General features: G+C 38.0%; 3 protein-coding genes across 3 annotated transcripts; 1 reads left to right on the top strand and 2 right to left on the bottom strand.

Annotated features, from left to right (window-relative positions):
• Positions 1 to 6,793: 6,793 nt before the first annotated feature.
• Positions 6,794 to 9,022, bottom strand: LOC116140980 (pentatricopeptide repeat-containing protein At3g22470, mitochondrial-like). Its single transcript, XM_031426547.1, has 3 exons — positions 8,546 to 9,022; positions 7,887 to 8,020; positions 6,794 to 7,487 (listed from the first exon to the last, which is right to left on the bottom strand). The coding sequence occupies exons 1-3, from the start codon at positions 9,020 to 9,022 to the stop codon at positions 6,794 to 6,796; spliced, it is 1,305 nt and encodes a 434-aa protein (XP_031282407.1).
• A 99-nt stretch (positions 9,023 to 9,121) lies between these two features.
• On the top strand, positions 9,122 to 14,312 carry LOC116140979. The gene is made up of 4 exons (XM_031426546.1): positions 9,122 to 9,325; positions 11,738 to 12,011; positions 12,918 to 13,046; positions 13,879 to 14,312. Exons 1-4 carry the CDS (start codon positions 9,122 to 9,124, stop codon positions 14,232 to 14,234), a joined length of 963 nt encoding a protein of 320 aa, XP_031282406.1. The 3' UTR covers positions 14,235 to 14,312.
• Positions 14,313 to 17,156: 2,844 nt separating this feature from the next.
• LOC116140978 (putative pentatricopeptide repeat-containing protein At1g12700, mitochondrial) lies at positions 17,157 to 19,280 on the bottom strand. Its single transcript, XM_031426545.1, has 2 exons — positions 18,583 to 19,280; positions 17,157 to 18,450 (listed from the first exon to the last, which is right to left on the bottom strand). The coding sequence occupies exons 1-2, from the start codon at positions 19,270 to 19,272 to the stop codon at positions 17,500 to 17,502; spliced, it is 1,641 nt and encodes a 546-aa protein (XP_031282405.1). The 5' UTR covers positions 19,273 to 19,280; the 3' UTR covers positions 17,157 to 17,499.
• Positions 19,281 to 20,451: the final 1,171 nt, after the last annotated feature.

Below are 20,451 nucleotides of genomic sequence, written 5' to 3'. Positions count from 1 at the left end.
GAATACATAATACAAAAATACAAATTTCTCTCCTCTGCTTGATATTCTTTGGCCCTCATTTCTGCCCTCTTTATCAAGCTTTCTTTTAGGCATATTTCGGCAGTCTTCTATCGCTTTTGCCACCTTCAATCTCAAAGTCTGACATGGTATCAGAGCTAACCTTTGCTTCCGCTACAATCCTCTCCAAACCACTATTTTCCTAAACCTGCAAAACAAGCAACAGAATTAGTTTTTTTTTTTTTTCATCACAAATGGACCCAACCTCAATACCAGACTCAACATCCATAGCCACAAATGAAGGCCCACACAACCAAATTCCACCAGGCCCAAACACCACACTGGTCCAAATCCTCGACCAGGCCCAAACACCCACACTGATCCAAATCCTCCACCAGAGCCCAACCAACAACCCGGATCCAGTTTTCAACCTGGCCCATTCCCATTCGGGTTTATGGGTCAAAGCCCTAACCCAATGGGTCAAAATCCCTACCCGGTTTTCCAAATTCTTCCAGCCGCCACCGACCGACAGGAACTAGGGGATGCCCTTTTCTCGCCGGTTTCCGATGGATCAAAACTGGTACTCGTCAAACAGCCATTGGTCGGATCTCAAAACTACGCCACTTGGGCCAGAGATTTTCGGCGTGCTCTGGTAACAAAAAACAAAGAAGGGTTCATCGATAGAACCCTTCTCTAACCCACTGAACAGCATCTAATCTATCACTGGATTCGATGCAACACCCTTGTTCTTGCCTGGATCAGCAACTCCCTGACCCAGGCGATTGCTGCCGGCTTGCCTCAGACAGAAAACACTCATGAGATGTGGACGAACATCCGCGAGATGTACAGCCAACTCGATCTAGCAAAGCTTTTCACTTTGCGTAAAAACCTCCTGGAAATCAAACAACACAATTTTCTAGTCACGGTTTATTTCAATCGCCTTTCAACGATTTGGAATGAGCTCGATGATGTTGAAGAACCGATTGAAGGCCATCCACGATTCTTCACCAAATCAGACACGTGAAAGACCAAAACAGGTTAATATAATTTTTACTTGGTTTAAATGATAGTTTTCTGGCTTTTCGAATGCAGATATTGGCTACGTCCCCTGTGCCATCTCTCCGGCACACCTATCAACTAGCCGTCCAAGACGAAAGCCAAAGATTGGCTTCGTCTGACTCCCAATCCAGAACTGAAGCGGCTGCCTTCTCTGTCCATTCCCAACGGCGGCAGAATGGACCATCTAAAACGAACAATGGACATGACAAAGGGAGGCTAGAGCACAATGCTGGTGAACACAATAATTTATATGGGGGAATCAACAGCCCATATGTGATCCCCTCATCCAACGGCTCAAGTCCAACTAGGCTTAATAATCGTTTGGGCCCAAATTTGGTTCCCAGCCCAAACTCCAGAAATAGCCACATTTTTTCAGCTGGCCCAAACTCAGGCAGTAATCCGGCCCAGTTCACAAATTTTAATTCTTCCCAAGGGTCATTCAAGTCCAACAAAAATCGTTATTGCGATTTTTGCAAACGGAGGAACCACACAAGAGCAACTTATTGGAAACTCCATGGCCACAACTAAAATCAACGATCTGGATCTGCCACCGCCAATCAAGTAAGTCACCCTGTCAATTCTGAGAGTACCGCTACGATCCCTATGTTTAGCCAAGAACAATATCGTCAGATTCTGCAACTGCTCAATCAAAGTCCGCAGCCCAATTCCACATCCTATGCAGGTATATCCTTTTGTTCCAATATTACAAAAGAGAATTTTTGGATAATTGATTCAAGGGCCAGTGACCACATTGTTTGCGATCCCAAGCATTTTTCAAAAACATTTCCCATACCACACACATCAGTCCGCATGCTAAATGGGACACATGCACCAGCTACCCAATTAGGAACTGTTCGTCTAAATAAACATTTAATTCTACATAATGTCTTGTTTGTCCCTGCTTTCCGGTTCAATCTCATCTCTATTTCGAAACTTTGTCAAGATAATGTCTGTCTCTTAAAATTTTTTCCTAACAAATGTGAATTTCGAGACCGTTTGACTGGGAAACTGATGGGCTTGGGTAAAGTTCACCAAGGCCTTTATTACTGGATAGGTGCTCCTAATGCTAAAACTTCAATGTCTTGTAACAGTTTTTTAACATTAATAAAACTTCTTTTATTTTGCATCAACGCCTGGGTCATAGTGCATCTATTCCACAACCCAATTGTCCCATTTGCCCTCTTGCAAAACAGTCTCGCACAAAATTCCCCAAACACACGCCTTCCACAAACCGTATTTTTTCCTTAATTCATATGGACATATGGGGTCCATATCACACAGCCAATCGCGATGGCTCTAGATATTTTCTTACTATTGTAGATGATTACTCTCGGGGAACCTGGGTCTTACTCATGCACTCTAAAACCCAGACACTCACTCATATCAAACATTTCTTGTCTATGGTCAAAACCCAATTTGATGTTTCAGTTCAACGAGTCCGGACAGATAATGCTAGGGATTTCTTCAACACCCAATGTTCGGAATTTTTTTCCTCTCTTGGTATTATCCATGAAAGCTCCTGTGTCTATACCCCTCAATAGAATGACATTGTTGAATGGAAACATCGACATCTTTTAGAGGTCGCCCGTGCCCTTAAACACCAAGCCCATATCCCTACTACCCTTTTGGGGCGAATGTGTGGTCACGGTCACATACCTGATCAATAGAATGCCGAGTCGGACTCTAGATGGTAAGACACCTTATGAGGTACTTTTAGGTAAACCACCTACAGTGGATCATCTCCGAGTATTTGGGTGTCTATGCTACTCTACAAATTTAAAGAGGAATGATAAATTTTCTCCTCGGGCTATTCCCTGTGTTTTTATGGGTTACCCAATGCATCAAAAAGGTTATCGCCTATATGATCTCACCGCAGAGAACTTCTCGGTTTCTAGGGATGTGGTTTTTCATGAAGATTCTTTTCCTTTTTTAGACAGGTCTCCTTCTGACGACTCCAGCAGTCTTCCATTCTTTTCGAAGATACTTCCACGGCAGACTTGTTCAGCCCCTATTATACCATGCATCCCATTCCAAACATGGGACCCTCCCAGTCCACCTCTCAACCAGTTTCTGCAGAGACATAGCTTCCTGGTCCTTCTCCTGCTTCACCTCCAGAGAACCAGATTTCTAATCCACCTCCCCTGGACAATACACCCATTGTTCCTGCCCCCCCTCAGAGACGTTCCACAAGGGTCACTCCCTGTTTGGACAGATGACTATGTCTGTCCTACCCTTCAGCCTACCACAGGTACTACTTACCCTACTTCCAACTATGTTACTTATGATCGACTGTCCCCTGCCCACAGGATTTGCATTAGTTAGATTTCTGCACACCAAGAACCATCATGTTACTCTGAAGTTGTTTCCCATTCACATTGGCGTCAGGCCATGGCCAATGAGCTCAGTGCCCTCTCTCAGAATCACACCTGGGATCTTGTTCCTCGTCCCTCTCATAGGAAACCCATTGGTTGCAAATGGGTTTACAAGGTCAAGCACCATGCTGATGGCTCCATTGAGCGTTACAAGGCTCGTCTCGTTGCCAAAGGTTTCACCCAGAGAGAAGGTTTTGATTACCAAGACACATTTTCTCCCGTAGCCAAGCATGTCACTATTTGGACCTTCTTGTCCATTGCTGCCCTCCGTGATTGGTCCCTTCACCAAATGGATGTCCATAATGCCTTTCTCCATGGAGATCTTCATGAAGAAATTTATATGGACCCTCCTCCCGGACTTCGTAGACAAGGGGAGAATATGGTATGTCGTCTACGCAAGTCCTTATATGGTTTGAAGCAAGCATCACGGCAATGGAACGCAAAGTTGGCTCTAACTAATATAGGATTCACTCAATCCAAGCATGACTACTCTCTCTTCACATGGCACAATGGTACCACTGTCATTGCTCTTATTATTTATGTTGATGATATCTTAATCACTGGCAACGATGAGAGTAGCATTTGCACCCTAAAAAAACATCTCAACAAACATTTCTGTATAAAAGATCTGGGGTACCAAAATATTTCTTGGGCATTAAGATTGCACGATCCCCAGCAGGTATTTCTCTAAGTCAACGGAAATATGTTTTAGAACTTGTATCCGACTCTGGTTTATCAGCATGCAAACCCAACATCATTCCTGTGGAACAAAACATCAAACTCACATCACAGCAATATGATCGTGAGACAGCCTCTTCAGAAAATGACCCTCTGTTACAAGATCCAACTCCCTACCATAGACTCGTAGGAAGACTTATCTATCTTACCATGACAAAGCCTAACATAAGTTATGCAGTCCACATACTAAGTCAATTCATGCATCAACCCAAACAATCCCATATGGACGCAGCAATCAAGGTGCTTAAATATTTAAAAGGATGTCCTGGATTAGGACTTCTCTTACCTCGAGATGGGAATTTCGACATCATAGCTTACTGCGATTCAGATTAGGGTACTTGTCCCATGACCAGAAAGTCTCTTACAGGATTTTGCATTAAAATTGGAGGATCTCTTATATCATGGAAAACAAAAAGGCAATCAACAATATCCCTTTCTTCAGCTGAAGTAGAATATAGAGCAATGGCAAAAACAACTTGTGAGATTGTCTGGATTCTTGGATTAGTCAAAGACTTGGGAGTAGAAACAGGAAAACCAATCACTTTGTACTGCGATAACAAAGCTGCTATTGATATCGCGGCAAATCCAGTTTTCCATGAAAGAACTAAACACATAGAAATTGACTGTCATTTTGTCAGGGAGAAAATTCAGGAAGGGATTATCAAGACTAGGCATATACGAACATCAGAACAACCAGCAGACATATTCACGAAGCCTTTGTGTAGTCGTCAGCATTCTTATTTATTATGCAAGCTTGGGGTTTTCGATATCTACAAACCACCAACTTGATGGGGAGTGATGAAATGTGAAATGCTAAGGATATCCATGTTGGAATCAAGCAGTGATTGATTTGATTGACTGTAATATTTTGTAATTAAGAGTTTATTGTTTTTCCTTTACAGTATTATTTCCTTTCCTTATTGTATTCAAAGCCACTGTATAAATTGGCCAATGTACACTACAGAATACATAATACAAAAATACAAATTTCTCTCCTTTGCTTGATATTCTTTGGCCCTCATTTCTGCCCTCTTTATCAAGCTTTCTTGTAGGCATACTTTGGCAGTCTTCTGTCGCTTTTGCCACCTTCAATCTCAAACTCTGACAAAATATTCTAAGGTACAACAAATAATTCAAATCTGCATATTTCTCAGTAAGTATTATTTTGTAACCAACTAAATTGTTTGAGAAAGGACCTGAGATAGTGACCTGCTCCAGCCTCCAACTACTTTATACATTCAGCAGATTTAGGGTCATCAAGGATGATATCAACCTCCTTCATTGCACAAAAAGCTCCAGTTTCTCTGGCAGCCCATAAAATAGGAAAAAAGATAAAGATTATATTTTGACCGACCACACCAAAGGTGAATGAAATAAACCATAAAAATGTTCATGTAGGGTTTTCGTGATACATTTCAATTATATTTTGAGTTGACACTTCAACCAAGTATGTCCCAATGCAATTTAACTGATTCTTGAAATTCTTAGTTATGTTAAGGAAGTTTTATATATTGACCATCTATTAATCATCATATTGACTATCGAAAATTGATAAAACTATTGATAATATTAACGACTATCTATTTATCATAGTATCGACACTCGAAGATTGATAAAACTATTGATACAAGAACTTAACTATTTTTTATTTTTTATGAGTTGAAAATTGACCCAAATCAATGATTCAAGAGATCATTTCACATATTAACAAATTTTTCAATAGACTCCATTGTGTTTGCCGGTTTCCTAGAAACTTCCAACTTCTGAAAGTGTAATTGAAAAATTAAGCAATTTATTAATTATTAAATATAAAATATATAAATATATCTAAAGAATTTGAGTAAAATCTTTGCTAATGGGGCATTTAAATGAAACAAAAATGTCTATTTCCCCTAAGATTATCTTAAAATTTCTTTTAGATTAAACAGCGAATGAAAGATAATGTAAAAGAAGCTGTCAAATGTTTTGTTTGCCTTTTGCAGTCTGTGAAAAAATCATGAATTTATAATTAGAGGAATCAGAAATCAGATGTCACTTGAAGTTTAAGTAACAAAAAAAATCATAAATAATAATCAAAGACATCAACAATTATGATTGAAGGACTCTATATATAAAGATAATAGGAACTTATAAAATTGAAGAGCAAAAGATCAGATCATAGGCTGTCAAAAAAGATTCACAAATCGCCTCTTACCCGGGGTACCTATGCTAAGAGAGAACAGATTCGGCAGTGTCAATGAGTGAGGCCAAGCAGAGAGAATAATTTCATTCTTCTTAAAAACAGATGATTCCAGCATGCCCACATACAACATAGTTTTTATAGTCAAGTGCAGTAGGCTCTTTTGAGGCAAATTGTGAAATATCTCCAAAGCAATTTCGATCCTTCCATTTTTACACAACCCATAAATGAGGCTGGCAATTTTAAACTTGTAGTTCTCTAAGTGCAAAACAATTTTGCTAACTCTAGAACACCATTCTTACTTATCCCATCAACCAAAATACTATATGTAACTGAATCAGGTGTGACATTGTAAAGTTTCATCTCATCAAATAGATTCCGTGCATCTCCAACTTTAGTTGATAGAAAAAGACTGGTTGACAAAGTGCCATATATAAACACTGTTTATTTAATTCCCTTTCAAATCATTTCCTTGTAAAGACTCATAGAATTCTCTAATTTCCAAACCTCTTTGGATCATAAATTTCAACAACCAATTAGCCTCCTCTATCTTTCCCTCCTTGCAAAACCCATTTATCATTGTATTATACATCAGTAAGTTAGGGTGCAAACCTTGATCCGCCATCTCAACAAACAAGCCTTTAGCCTCCTCCAAATTTCCCACAAAACACCAACCATAAATTAGAGAGTTAAAAACAACCACATCTGGCTTAATTCTCCTCCCCTTCATTTCCAAGACCAATTCTTTTGCCTTATCAACCAACCCATCTTTGCAAAGACCATCTATAATACTACCATAAGAAACAATATCAGGCTTAAAGATAACACTCCCTTCACCATTACTAGCACCCATTTCTTCATGCAATCCAAGCGCAACACTAGTATTCCCTGTCTGACACAACCCCTTAATCAAGGTCCTATACGTAATAGTGTCAGGCCTGACCCCAAACACAGCCATTTTCTTGAACAACTCCATAGCTTCCAAACTCCTATTCTCTAAACACAAACCTTTAATCAAACAAGTGAAAGTCACAACATTTGGTCTTAAACCCCGCCTCAAAATCCTCCCAAAAACAACAAAACCATCAGGCTTACAACCGTTACTCTCCATAGAGATTAGCAGCTCCTTTGCTTCATTAGATCTATGCAGCAAGCAATAACCATCCATCAAAGTTGTATAAGTAACTATGTTTGGTTGCAAACCTCTTTGAATAATTAATTCTAACAATCCATTAGCTTCCTCCATCTTCCCCTCATTGCAAAGCCCACTTATCATTGTATTAAACGTCACCACATTAGGCTGCAAACCTCTTTGAATCATCAATCCCAACAATCCATTAGCTTCCTCCATCTTCCCCTCATTGCAAAGCCCACTTATCATTGTAGTAAACGTCACCACATTAGGCTGCAAACCTCTTTGAATCATCAATTCTAACAATCCATTAGCTTCCTCCATCTTCCCCTCCTTGCAAAGCCCACTTATCATTGTAGTAAATGTCACCACATCAGGCTGCAAACCTCTTTGAATAATCAATTCTAACAATCCATTAGCTTCCTCCATCTTTCCCTCTTCGCAAAGCCCACTTATCATTGAATTATACGTCACAACATTAGGCTGCAAACCTCTTTGAATCATTAATTCCAAATACCCATTAGTTTCCTCCATCTTCCCCTCCTTGCAAAGCCCACTTATCATTGTATTATACGTAACCACACTAGGCTGCAAACCTCTTTGACTCATCAATTCTAACAATCCATTAGCTTCCTCTATCTTCCCCTCCTTGCAAAGCCCATTTATCATTATACTAAACGTGACCACATTAGGCGGCAAACCTCGTTGACTCATCAATTCCAACAACCCATTAGCTTCCTCCATCTTCCCCTCCTTGCAAAGCCAATTTATCATTGTAGTAAATGTCACCACATTAGGCTCCAACCCTCTTTGACTCATCAATTCCAACAACCCATTAGCTTCCTCCATCTTCCCCACATTGCAGAGCCCACTTATCATTGTATTATCCGTCACCACATTAGGCTGCAAACCTCTTTGAATCATTAATTCCAAATACCCCTTAGCTTCTTCCATCTTCCCCTCCTTGCAAAGCCCATTTATGATTGTATTATACATCCGCACATCAGGCTGCAAACCTCTTTGAATCATCAATTCTAACCAGCCATTAGCTTCCTCCATTTTCCCCACCTTGCAAATCTCACTTATCATTGTATTATACGCCACCACATTAGGCTGCAAACCCCTTTGAATCATTAATTCGAAATACCCATTAGCTTCTTCCATCTTCCCCTCCTTGCAAAGCCCACTTATCATTGTATTACACATCACCACCTTAGGTTGGAAACCTTGCTCCCCCATTTCTTCATGTATCCTAAGTGCAATACTCGTATTCCTTGTTCGACACAACCCATTAATCAAAGTCTCATACGTAATCACGTTAGGCCTAACCCCAAACACAACCATTTGCTTGAACAACTCCACAGCCTCCATACTCCTATTCTCCAAACACAAACCTTTAATCACAGAAGTAAAAGTCACAACATTAGGGCTAGAACCCCACCTCAAAATCCTCCCAAAAACAACAAAACCATCACAAACTCGACCCACATTACAAAAGCAATTAATCAAAATAGTCAAAGTAAAAAGATCTGGCAACAACCCCATTGAATCCGCTCGCTTGTAAAGCAAAATAACATCTTCATAAAACTTTTTCTTAGCCAGTGCTCCAATGATGAAATTGGTGGTTTGGGTTGCATATGAATCATGTATCTAAAGAAATATCGTGCTTCATCAAGAGTGGCATTACCTTCTTTACAATCATTTTGGAGGAATTTCTCAAGCTGGGTTACTTTAAGTACTAAATCTTGTGGTATGGTTGTAGTCACTTTACCTGGTTTTGTGAATGAAGAAGGAGAAGAAGAAAAACGACGAATCAAGCTTTTGAGCACCATTTCAGTAGCGCCGTTTGTGCCTTGTGAATAGCTGGGGTTCAAACTTCAAACTGGCTTGTCTTTTAAGGTAGGGTATTTGTCTTAATTAAAATTGAAATGGGGCAGTGAATACGTTAAGCTTAATTTTTCTCTTTGTCACTATTCCTCTCTTTTTCATTTCTTTAAATTTTGTTAAAAGTGTGCGGCAATATTTTTTCCCATATCTAAGAACAATCATACGCCTTTTGTACTTTAATTACCATTATGATGGCGAACAGACTCGGGGCAAGAGGTTTATATTGTATATGAAAATAATGTCATTTTGTCTTAGACTAGCTTCTTTGGACGAGTCGGCAATCCGTCCAAGAATACAATAGCGTCTGGTTCTATTGGCGTAATATGACTTGCACTCTAACTAACAGAAAATATGAGTTGATTTGGTGTTGATAATTGCATCTGTTGAAGGTGTCTTCAAACTTCATAGAGTAAACACCTATTGGATGGTCGAGTTGTAACAACTGCTGTAAACTAGTACAATGCATGCATAATTATATAGAAATGGGCCCAAAACTTTTTTTTTTTTTTTTTTATATGTAATAAGCTTTTATACACAAAGACATTATTTACAAAATGCCATTGCACAAGACAAACAAGGAAACAGTGTAGCTATTGCTCCTCGCTTGCCGACGCCCCTCCGACTGCATCATCACCTAAATCCTGCATCCACAAATGAAAATGTGGTGAACACAAAATAATGCTCAGTAAGTAAACCCTTACTATCTACCCGTATGTATTTCTCTTAATTCTTTCCTCACACTTCTTTCTATTGTTTTCTACTACGTTATGGCCTCATCTTACCGGAGGTACGGCCGGATGGTGTTCACACAGCACCATCTCACTCTTCATGACTGTCGGGTGGAGTTCACACAGCACCAACCCGCTCTTAGTGCCTACCGAGTGGGGATCACGAAGCACCTACCCGTCCCTCATGACTTTCAGGTGACATCACAAAGCATCAACCCGTTTCTAATAACTGACCGGAGTGACGATCACAAAGCATCAACCCGTTTCTAATAACTAACCGGGTGACGATCACAAAGCATCAACCCATTTCTAGCTCTTTTCATTCACTCTACCCTTAAAGTAGTTGCATACACAAAGTTTTCTAGTCTTTCTTAAACCACTTCTCAATGCACGATTAATACCTATGGATGGTTCATTTTCACTAATGCACTTATGAAATGCCAACATGCATGTTGCAAGAATTAAGGTTCACTACTAATACTCAAACCTCTATTAGGCACTTCATCAAACAACTCAAGTGCATAACAGACTCTACTATAATAATAATTCTATGTCTTTCTCTAACCATCCAAATTGGGAGAAAACTCCCTCACATAGCCATAATTCCTGCCAAAGATAACACTTCCAAGAAAAATTTCTCAATATCCTTCAATTCCACTCAAACTAGCTTTCCAACCCACATCTCACTTCTCATAATTGAAATGTAGAACAACCACAAAGCAATATAATCTCCATTTGAGACTCAATACATAGCATATAACATGTATACAACATACTACATATTGCTATTAAAACCCTAATCAAGAAAATTCTTAAATCTCCACTTGGGTTGGGATTTACTTACCTTGATATGGAGAGATCTCACTAGCTCTTCCCTTCTCTTGGTTTGCTTGATTTTTCTCTACTCTTTAAACAAATGAACCAAAGACCTCAATATTCAAATATACATAAATCTCACAAAGCTTCACATCCAAAGCAAGAATCCTTACCTTAGGATAACTTAGAGTGATTTCCTACCCCAAATCACTCCAAAAGCCCTCTTAAAAACCTTGAACAAATGAAAGAGAAATTGAGAGGAAGTAAGAAAAGAGAGTGGCGATGGAGAAGAAGAATGAAGGGTTTGCAATGACTTAATTCTTTTTAACACACTTTATGCACAAGCCTTCCCATTTTGCCCTTACTCTTCCTTGGGAATTCCATCTATATCATTTGATTCATTACAAACACACCCCCATATTAACAAATGCTCCAAGAAATTTCCTTACATTTGACTCCCCACTTTTCCTGCTAATTAGGGGTAGAATGGTCAAAATACCCTTAGGGAAGAAAATATCTAAAACTTAACAAACATTTTGGTCAGCCTGTCGCCGCGACGAAGAAGCTTCTGTCGTTGCGGCGAAACTGTCCAGCAGCTTCCCCGCGGGCTTCAACACCTATTCGCCGTGACGAAGATTCTTCTTCGCCCCGGCGAAGCCTGGAACGCTAAACCTCTTCTATTTTCAACCAATTTCAAAGCAAGTGTTCAACATATCACTCAATCAAAGGTCAACCAAACAATAATACTAATAAACCAACTTAAATAAGAGCAAAAGAAAAAACATTAGTTACGTACCTCAAATAGGGCGTTGCACGAGTCGTCAACTAGAACTCTTTGGTGCCTTACTCAATAGATCTCTCGAGTTCAAGAGGTTTAAGGCTTTGTACCTGTAGCTATGGGTGTCTCACCTCCAGGCTGACTTCCATCGCTCATCTGGATCCAGATTCTCCTCCTCCTCATCGTCCTCCTCTACTGCTTCAGCTTCTTCTCGTCAGATCTCGATATCTCCAACAGCTACGTCAGAAACTCCTCCTTAGCTTCTCTTTCCTCTGCCTCTCACTTCTTCCCTTTTTCCCTTTCTCGAAAGTTAGTGCTCTCTCAGGTAACACTCTAATACTCTTTAGGTTTACACCATCTTCCGATTTTGCTTCTATTTTCTGCCTTTATTTATTTTTTACTTTTTGTGTTTTTGTTTTGGGTTTTGTTGTTTGGGCGTATTTTATTCTAAAACACAATCTGATATAAATTTAATGAAATGGGTTTGTATCAATTCTTGAATTTATTTATTTTCCTGTTTATGAACTCAAACGAACGAACTTTTCTCTGTTCAAATTTGCTCACTTTTAAATTGAACTCAAGAAATCTTGAATTAGGTTAATTTAATTACGTACAACCCAGCTGAATCTATTGAAAATTGAACTCACAAAATGGGTCTCAGGATGATTTTGAGTTGAGTGTTAAGAGTTTTCAAGCTGTATAGCGTGGCCTTTTTCAGTCTTAGGGTTGAGCCACCTTTACCTTTAACATAGTCCAATCAGTTCTTCAATTTAACTCCTACAATGGGTTGAATATATATACATTGGTAACTGGGGTGCATTAAATATTTTTTGTAATTGAAAATCTGATTTTTTGTCGGCTTAGTTGGGATTATTTAGACAGTTGAGGGTAGACGTGGGCAACTGATTTGAAACTGTGTAATAGTGTTGTACACCATGTATAATTTGTGAGATATTGAATGTGTGATTTTATTTCGACTTATTTGGGATTACTAGACAGTTGTTTGTAGGTGTGTGCATTTGATTGAAACTGTGTACTAGTGTTTTTAGTAAGTGGTGGCCTTGTTCGGAGGTGCAGCTAGATTACTGCAGTGTTTGTAGATCCAGGGAGTTTGCAGCAGCAGCAGTTTGCAATTTTTTGTGCTTGCCTGGGGATGTTGCATGTTGTTCTGGGTTGGCTGTTTGTGTTTGCTGTTTCTACAGTCCTTTTTCTGTTGGAATTGCTACAGCAGATTTTTGCACTTTTTTGTTTGCAAGGAAGTTTTGGAGGGACGAAGGTTTCTCCAGAGTTGCAGCTTATCTACTGCATTTGGTGGAGGTCTGGGAGATTCTTGCAGCATGTTCGGTGTTATGTAGCATTGGTGGGTCTTGGCAGTTTCTTTTCCTGGAAATTCAGCCACTTTGCTGCATGTTTGCTATTGGTACAGGGCCTGATGTCTTTAGTTTGTGCGGGGAATGAGGTGGGGGGAAATCCCCACAATTTGGGGATTTTTCCCCTTGTCAGCGACTGGAATTCCCCATCATCCCTGTTGTGGGGATAGGACATGGACGGGGAATGGGACATCTAGCCTTGCCCCGCCCTGTTGCCATCCCAACTTGTATGCAGTGTAAGAAACCAAACGGTTTAATGTGAGTTAAAGCACCCCATGTAGGACACAACATGATAAATTCCTTTGATTCAATGCAAGTTTATGTTTCTATGGATTATTGCATCGAACCAAATGAGCATCCCCCTAGACCATCAAGAATCCATGGTTGGACTGACTAATATAGTAATATGGGGATCCACTAAGCATATCTTGTTACAACAAGATGATAGTTATTGTTGTTTCTGTTAAATATTCTGGCTAAAGAAACTGCTTTGTATTAGAATAAGTTTATTGATGATTTGGTACTCGTGATTGTTTTATCTTTTTTGATTTTCCTGTTTTACAAATAATCTAATTTTGTTGGCCATTGATTACATTTTCCCATATTAATAAGAGTTTTTATTTGCTTATTTCTTCCATACCTATAGGTAATGAGAAGTCGAACAAGTTCTGGGAGGCAAAACTACCACCAAATTTTGACAGAAGTAGAATTGAGAAATTTATCCGCACCAAATTATCAACTGAAGCTTATGATTTATCAAATAAACTTGAGGACACGATTGGTTAATATCATCTACTACTAATTATACTATGGATTTTACAGGTATGAAGAGAAAAGATGGTCTCCAAAGGGTGAAACAAAACCAGCTGCAAAACCTGCTGAAACGAATCGTAACATTAACAAGTTCCCATAAGGTGTCAAAGGTGGTGTTTCAAGAAAACCAAGGGCACTTTCTCTTGAGGATGAGATTTTTACTGAGCACGTCTCAAATAACTCCTCCAGCAGTGAAGTTCCGAAGGGTAATGGCAATAGTTGTTTATACGTTTTCCCTTTTTGCTTTAGTTAAAGACAATGTTGACTTCAATTACCAGGAAAGATGTTTCACACTCCATCTCCATACACCAGATCCCTTGTCACCCTTTGATATAGATGATAAGTTAGGCCAATTTTTCTTTTAGTGTCAGTGATGAGCAGAGTCTAAATGTACTCTTTTCTTCTCCATCTTTATCCTATCCTCATTTTGATTACATGATTTACACGTTTGTTTATTATTAGGCTTTTGTTATCAATTGATGGGGTATAGGGATATATTTCAAAGGTTCTAGGAGTACCAAAATTTGTAAGAAAGTTGTTATCTTTTAAGGCAAGACATGTCCACTGGTATGCCCAATGCACACAAGAATTTGTGAAGGAAATCGTGCCTGAATATTGGCATCAACTATCTTTCTCTTACTTTATATACCGTTATAATCGTAAACGGACACGAGGCAAGAGTAGACCTGGGCATTTGGGACCGATCCTAAAAAACTGGCCCAAAAAACCAATCCTAGGAGGCCTAGTCCCAAACCCAGACCAGGCCCATGGAGGAGGGACTAGTCCCTAGATTGGGCCCATGGAGGAGGGACCAGGCCCAATCTAGGTTGATAGAAGGGAAAAAAAATCACCAAGCTTAAATGGAACTAACCGGCGATAAAAGACACTTTATCACAATATGTAATATTTCTAATTTCTTCAGCGAATTTTGTGGTTGCAGGAGCAGATTTGTCAGACTTAGGCCATGGAACCAATAGATATCCAACTAGCATTTGCAATAGAAGTCGCTAAGTTTACAAACTGAGTGAAAATTACATTGATATCAACAAGAATTGGTGGCTTTGCACATCCTTTCAGATCATAGTAATTGAACAATCTTTCAAGATTTCATTTCTAGATTCTTTTGTTTTCCAAAAACAAAGAAAACAGAAAGCACAATCGTCATGTAACATTTTTGCAGCAAAATGTTTTCTTTATTATTGTACATTAATAAATAGAACGCAACATCATTATTTACATTTTGTGAGGCTCTTCAATACCTCTTCAACTGCTGATCAAAAACTTTTTGTTATGCCATTGGGTTGTATAACATTATATTATAGGAAATTAGAGATCTGGTAACTGTCTGTGTCAAATAGTGAAAAAATAATTTCGCTTGTTTGGATTTTTAATAATATCAAGGGTTCTTAATACTTTTAGGTAGGGCTGGAAAAAAAAAACCGAACCGAACCGAAAAACCGGTTTTTCAAATCAATCGGTTCGGTTTTCAAAAATAATTAAACCGAATTTTCGGTTCGGTTAACGGTTTAAGGATAATATTAAACCGGTTAACCGAACCGGTTTTGAAAAAAATAAAAACATAAAAAAATCCCTTATTTTTTCCCCCCCTTTTTCTTGGTATTAGCTACGCAGACCTCCAGTCTGCTACTCTGCGCATTTTCTTGGGTTTGGTTCTCACGCAAATACTTTTTTTTCCTTTCACTATTTTCTTTCTTCTTCTTCTTTCTCCTTTTACTTCTTTCTCTGTCTTTTTTCAGTTTTTCTTCGCATTTTCGTCTTCTTCTCTTCCTCTCCTTCACCAACTTTTTTATCTTTCTTCGTCTTCTTTCTCCTTTCACTGCTTTCTCTTTCTTTTTTCAATTATTCTTCACATTTTCGTCTTCTTCTCTTCCTCTCCTTCACCAATTTCTCTTTCTTTTTCGTCTTCTTCTCTTCTTCTCCTTCTCCACTTTTCCTTTTCTTTTTCGTCTTCTTCTCCTGTCACTTTTCTGTTTTTNGCCCAAAAAACCAATCCTAGGAGGCCTAGTCCCAAACCCGGACTAGGCCCATGGAGGAGGGACTGGTCCCTAGATTGGGCCCATGGAGGAGGGACCAGGCCCAATCTAGAACGCAACATCATTATTTACATTTTGTGAGGCTCTTCAATACCTCTTCAACTGCTGATCAAAAACTTTTTGTTATGTCATTGGGTTGTATGACATTATACTATACGAAATTATAGATCTGGTAACGGTTTGTGTCGAATAGTGAAAAAATAATTTCGCGTGTTTGGATTTTTAATAATCGCAGGGGTTCTTAATACTTTTAGGGATAATTCATATTGTCTAATTACCGTGTGTGTTTAATATTTAATCGACCACACCAAAGGTGAATGAAATAAACCATAAAAATGTTCATATAGGGTTTTCGTGATACATTTCAATTATATTTTGAGTTGACTTCAACCAAGTATGTCCCACAGCATTTTAACTAATTCTTGAAATTCTTTGTTAAGGAATATTTATATATTGACCATCTATTAATCATAGTATCAGCAATCGAAGATTGATATTCGATTGTCAAAACTGCTAATAACATTGTCAATCATCTATTAATCATAGTATCAACACTCGAAGATTGATAAAACTTTTGATACAAGAACTTAACTAATTTTTTTTTTTTTTTTAATGAGTTGAAAATCGACCCATTCAAGAGATTATTTCACATATTAACAAATTTTTCAACAGGCTCTATTGTGTTTGCCAGTTTCTTAGAAACTTCAAACTTCTGAAAGTGTTAATTAAAAAAATTAAGCAATTTATTAATTATTAAAGATAAAATATCTAAATATATCTAAAAAATTTGAGTGAAACCTTTCCTAAAGGGGCATTTAAATGAAACAAAAATGTCTATTTCCCCAACGATTATCTTAAAATTTTCTTCAGATTAAACATCAAATGACAGATATTGTAAAAGAAGCTGTCAAAATGTTTTGTTTGCCTCTTGCAGTCTGTCAGAAAATCCTGAATTTATAATAATTAGAGGAATCAGAAATCAGATGTCACTTGAAGTTTAAGTAACAAAAAAATCATAAATAATCATCACAGACATGGACACTTATGATTGAAGAACTCTACATATAAAGATAATGGGAACTCATAAAATTGAAGAGCAGAAGACCAGATCATAGGGTGTCAAAAAAGATTCACAAATCGACACTTACCCGAGGTACCTGTGTTAAGAGAGAACAGATTCGGCAGTGTCAATGAATGAGGCCAAGCAGAGTGAATAATTTTATTCTTCTTATAAACAAATGATTCCAGCATGCCCACATACAACATAGTTTTCATAGTCAAGTGCAAATATTAAACTTTCAATCCTTCCATTTTTATTTTTTACACAACCCATAACCATAAATGAGGCTGTCAAAGATTTAAATACAAATATTAAACCTTCATTTTATTTGAAAGTACAAAACAATTTAGCTGCCTCCTGAACATAGCCATTCCTGCATAGCCCGTCTACCAAATTATTATATGTAACCGAATCAGGTGCTACATTATAAACTTTCATCTCATCAAATAGATTCAGTGCATCTCCAACTTTATTTGATAGAAAAAGACTGTTTGTTGAATTCCCTTTCTAATCATTTCATTGTAAAGACTCATAGCATTCTCTAATTTCCAAACCTCTTTGGATCATCAATTCCAACAACCAATTAGCCTCCTCTATCTTCCCCTCCTTGCAAAACCCACTTATCATTGTATTATACATCAGTAAGTTAGGGTGCAAACCTTGATCCGCCATCTCAACAAACAAGCCTTTAGCCTCCTCCAAATTTCTCAGAAAACACGAACCATAAATTAGAGAGGTATAAACAACCACATCTGGCTTAATTCCCTTACCCTTCATTTCCAAAAACAATTTTTTTGCCTTATCTACCAACCCATCTTTACAAAGACCGTCGATAATACTACCATAAGAAACAATAGCTGGTTTACAAATAACATCCCCTTCACCATTACCAACAACCATTTCTTCATGCAATCTAAGTGCAACACTCGTGTTCCCAGACCGACACAACCCGTTAATCAAAATCTCAAACGTAATCACGTTAGGCCTAACCCCAAACACAGCCATTTTCTTGAAAAACTCCGTAGCCTCCAAACTCCTATTGTCTAAACACAAACCTTTAATCAAAGAAATAAAAGTCACAACATCTGGTCTTAAACCCAGCCTCAAAATCCTCCCAAAAACAACAAAACCATCAGGCTTACAACCCTTATTCTCCATAGAGATTAGCAGCTCCTTGGCATCATTAGATCTATGCAGCAAACAATAACCATCAATCAAAGTGTTATAAGTAACTATGTCTGGTTGCAAACCCCTTTGAATCATTAATCCCAAATACCCATTAGCTTCTTCTATCTTTCCCTCCTTGAAAAGCCCACTTATCATTGTAGTAAACGTCACCACATCAGGCTGCAAACCTCTTTGAATCATCAATTCTAACAATCCATTAGCCTCCTCCATCTTCCCCTCCTTGCAAAGTCCACTTATCATTGTAGTAAACGTCACCACATCAGGCTGCAAACCTCTCTGAATCATCAATTCTAACAATCCATTAGCTTCCTCCATCTTCCCCTCCTTGCAAAGCCCACTTATCATTGTATTATACGTCAACACATTAGGCTGCAAACCTCTTTGACTCATCAATTCTAACAATCCATTAGCTTCCTCCATCTTCCCCTCCTTGCAAAGCCCATTTATCATTGTACTAAACGTCACCACATTAGGCTGAAAACCTTGATCCATCATCTCTTCGTGTATCCTAAATGCAATGCTGGTATTACCCGTTCTACACAACCCGTTAATCAAGGTCCCATATGTAATCACGTTAGGCCTAACCCCAAACACAACCGTTTTCTTCAGAAACTCCATAGCCTCCGTACCCCTATTCTCTAAACACAAACCTTTAATCAAAGAATTAAAAGTCACAGCATCTGGGTTAAAACCCCGCCTCAAAATCCTCCCCAAAACAACAAAACCATCACAAACTCGACCCACATTACAAAAGCAATTGATCAAAATATTCAAAGTATAAAGATCTGGCAACAACCCCATCGAACCCACTCGCTTGTAAAGCAAAATAACATCTTCATAAAACTTTTTCTTAGCCAGTGCTCCAAACAACTGGTTGAATGATGAAATTGGTGGTTTTGGTTGCAAATGAATCATGTATTCAAAGAAATATCGTGCTTCATCAAGAGTGACATTACCTTCTTTACAATCATTTTGGAGGAATTTCTCAAGCTGGGTTACTTTAAGTACTAAATCTTGTGGTATGGTTGTAGTCACTTGACCTGGTTTTGTGAATGAAGAAGGAGAAGAAGAAAAACGACGAATCAAGCTTTTGAGCACCATTTCAGTAGCGCCGTTTGTGCCTTGTAGATTATCTGGGCTCAAACTGGCTTAGTCTTTTTCAGGTAGGGTTTGCTAAACATTCGTCTTTCCTCTTTATATATTTTTTAATTTTTATTTACTTTTTTATCTTAATTAAAATTGATAGAAAAATTCAAAATGAGCGTCAATATGTTTCGCACCCGAAGGTTTGACAAAATGACACTTTCTTACCAACGTTGTGAATTGTTAGGAAATTCTATTACTATTTGACTATAAATACGAAAAACACCATTTATTATTTGACTTAATAATTTTAATATTATTTTATGTCATGTCAATAACATCAATTACCAATATACCCCTCTTTAAATATGAAATTATTAATATGTCCTTAACTATATATCAAATTTGTCCCTCCAATTTTTTATTAAAAATAATGTTTTAAATCAATGAAAATCTATTAGATTTTAAAATTACTAGTTTATCCTTATAGTTGTCACAATTAAACTGACATTGAAATTTGAAACTGACATTTATATTTAAATTTTGTCAATTTAAACCCAAATAAAATTAAGTGCACATATATATATATAAGAAATTTTGTCAATTCAAACCCAATAAGAACAGGGAATTCAATACAAAGAAAACAACTTTTCCAGTTTCTCATTCATTTCTTAAAATCCAAGTTTTGCTTTCACCCTCCCGCTTTCTAGCTCCCTCAAGTTTGTTTTTCCTTTGCTCTTTGGATCTTCAAAACCTTCTTCATAATCTTTTGCTCTTCCACCAAGAAACCTTGAGTTTGATGTATTATTTTCAGCCAAAGTTACCATCTTCAGTACCTCTGCAACTGCCTTAGGAGGGTAATCTCCATTTAATTTTGCGTCAACGCATTGCTTCACCTTATCTTCACTGAATTTTTGAGTTGCCTGAAACAATCCAGAATTGCATACAAAATAGCTTGATTGAGGCTTTCATCACATGCCAAATAAATGACTAGAAGCAATAAGCGAAATTCACCACCTACCCACTTTCATCACATAACTTCAGCCAAAAAGCATTATACGAAGTAGGTAAAATCTAATAGAGAATGTCATGAAAGATATGTTCAACGTCTATGATAGACAGCCTTCGTGAATAGACCTCTAGAACCCAAATGGGGATTCCAACTTTACATAATCAAAGCAACCATAAGAATTCTAT

Source organism: Pistacia vera, unplaced genomic scaffold (genome assembly GCF_008641045.1).
Source record: "Pistacia vera cultivar Batoury unplaced genomic scaffold, PisVer_v2 Contig39, whole genome shotgun sequence".
Classification (NCBI taxonomy): domain Eukaryota; kingdom Viridiplantae; phylum Streptophyta; class Magnoliopsida; order Sapindales; family Anacardiaceae; genus Pistacia; species Pistacia vera.
The sequence above is the reverse complement of the archived record's forward strand: the minus strand, read 5'-3'. Positions and strand labels throughout refer to the sequence as shown.